Source organism: Lynx rufus, unplaced genomic scaffold, assembly GCF_022079265.1.
Source record: "Lynx rufus isolate CCGP_SWC_20201006 ecotype Redwood Valley unplaced genomic scaffold, mLynRuf1.p SCAF_1, whole genome shotgun sequence".
Lineage (NCBI taxonomy): Eukaryota > Metazoa > Chordata > Mammalia > Carnivora > Felidae > Lynx > Lynx rufus.
In genome coordinates, this window is record NW_025814823.1 from 201,541,827 (window position 1) to 201,544,337 (window position 2,511).

Here is a 2,511-nt window from a genome sequence, read left to right on the forward strand (position 1 = left end):
GGTGGTGGGGTGGCAGACAAAATAGACATATCAGAAGGGGCTGGAAACCCCCAGAAGTTTTTCTCATGAAGGAATCACATTAAAAAAAAATCTCACTTGGAAAGAATATATGATGACTTACAGTTATCCAGAATATCTCTATAACTTTTTGTTATTGTTGTTGTTGTTGAGTTTTTATTTCATAATCATAAGCTTACTCTGCAATCCAGCTAGACTTGGAGGGTGTAAGGAAATATAGAACACACCGAACTGCAGCAAGAACACAAAGATTATAGGATATTTTGAGCAGATGGGGGGGAATGGGTGCTGTCCTGAGCTAGAGAAGGAATGGTCTGGTAATTAAGATAAACATTGCTAAATTTATTAGATTTGTTCACAGTCAGCAATGGTGATCTTGCTGGTCTTGCCATTCTTGGCCCCAAAGTGCTCCATGGCTTCCACAATATTCTTGCCCTCTTTCACCTTGTCAAAGACCACATGCTTGCCATCCAACCACTCAGTCTTGGCAGTGCAGATGAAAAAGTGGGAACAGTTTGTGTTGGGTCCAGCATTTGCCATAGACAAGATGCCAGGACCCATGTGCTTCAGGATGAAATTCCTCTTATCCAATTTCTCCCCACAGATTGACTTGCCACCGGTGCCATTGTGGCATGTGAAGTCACCATCCTGGCACAGAAATCCCCAAATAATCCTATGAAAGCAAGAACCTTTATAACCAAATCCTTTCTCACCAGTGCTCAGAGCATGAAAATTTTCTGCTGTCTTTGGAAATTTGTCTGCAAACACATTGAAGGAGACGCAGCCCAAGGGTCCGCCATCCATGGTAATGTCAAAGAACATAGTGCGGTTGACCATGGCTCAGCAGCGCGGGTCGCTCCCGGTAGTGGCGCCTGCAACTCTTTTGACCTTTTCTCCTCCACTAGGCACTTCAGATAAGACAAACTTCATGTGATAAATATGTGCTCTGAGATACATGTGTAAATATAATTTTTGTCAATGTCAGTATATTTTTCTCATTGTTATTTCAGATTGATCTTTACTACAGGGGTTCATGAACTGGAATTATTTATTTCTCAGCAGCCAATCACTCTAACAGGAGGTAAAAACTAACTTTAAATAAATAAATACACAAGGAGGTATTATAATTAAATATGCCCTAGGAAAATGTAGCAATCTTTTGTGATATAAAGAAAACCCTCTTCGGGTGCCTGGGTGGCTCAGTTGGTAAAGCGCCTGACTTTGCCTCAGGTCATGATCTCATGGTTTATGACCTCAAGCCCCGTGTGGGGCTAAGTGCTGATAGCTCATTGCCTGGAGCCTGCTTCAGATTCTGTGTCTCCCTCTCTCTCTCTGCCCCTCCCACGCTCATGAGAGTTCTCTCTCTCTCTCTCTGTCTCTCTCTCTCTCTCTCTCAAAAATAAATAAACATAAAGGGGCACCTGGGTGTCTCAGTCAGTTAAAAGTCTGACTTCAGCTCAGGTCATGATCTCTCGGTCTGTGGGTTCAAGCCCCTTGTCAGGCTCTGTGCTGATAACCCAGAGCCTGCTTTGGGTTCTATGTCTCCCTCTCTCTCTGGCCCTCCCCCACTTGTGCTCGGTCTCTCAAAAATAAATAAATGTTAAAAATAAATAAATAAATAAATAAATAAATAAATAAATAAATATTAAAGAATTAAAAGAAAAAGAAATTAAAAAGAAAAGAAAGAAAGAAAACCCTTTCATATTTATCTGGGTTTTCAACATATCACAGCGAATCTTCTGAAAACCTATAGGTGAGCCACTAGGGCCTCAAAGATCATCTTTAAAGATACTCCACAATCTATATTACTCTAAACAAACAAAGGCTATCTATTTAACTTTTGTTATATTATTCACAACTATTGAGGTATATGTTAGAAATTCAATGGTAATGAACATCCACAGAAATTCAGACTCAAACAGCCATTAATATTTTCAAGAAGGCTAATTAGTGTGTGGCCAGAAGCACACACAACAGAATGACTGAGGTTTTTGATTGGAAGAATATTATACCAGTATGGGCTTATAAATGCTGCCAGGAGCTTTACTAAATACTATAAACATGAACATTGATGAGATCACTTACCTCATGAAGTTCAGAATTTGAGGGAGAGGACAGACATATGAACAAATAAATCTAGCAATGAGATGAATGGTGTAAGAAGATGAACAGGTGTTTCCAAATCATAGCATTTAGCTTTAACGGGATATCTGGCAATATTCCCTGAACTAACAATGATATCTGAGTTGAGAAATAAAGGATAAGACTTTTTCAGACAAACAAGCAGCGAAAGGCATATGAGGTAAAAGGGTCAGCATGAACAAGGAATTCCCTTTTGAGAATTCCAAGTATTTTATAATTCCAAGAGACTAGATCACAAAGGACCAAAGGAGGCTTTTCGATCCTGTAGGTAATAGGGTACTTTTGAAAACCTTTACACAAAAGTGTTATGCCATACCTGCATTAATCAAGGTTCTCCAGATAAACAGAACC

At 39.6% G+C, this 2,511-nt stretch overlaps 1 protein-coding gene across 1 annotated transcript; it reads right to left on the minus strand.

The window, feature by feature from the left end:
• Positions 1-363: 363 nt before the first annotated feature.
• LOC124507383 (peptidyl-prolyl cis-trans isomerase A-like) lies at positions 364-858 on the minus strand. The gene has a single exon (XM_047073714.1). It carries the CDS (start codon positions 853-855, stop codon positions 364-366), a length of 492 nt encoding a protein of 163 aa, XP_046929670.1. The 5' UTR covers positions 856-858.
• Positions 859-2,511: the final 1,653 nt, after the last annotated feature.

Excerpts from the sequence above, each read along its gene's own strand:
- LOC124507383 (XM_047073714.1), bottom strand. The coding sequence starts at position 855 with ATGGTCAACCGCACTATGTTCTTTGACATTACCATGGATGGCGGACCC.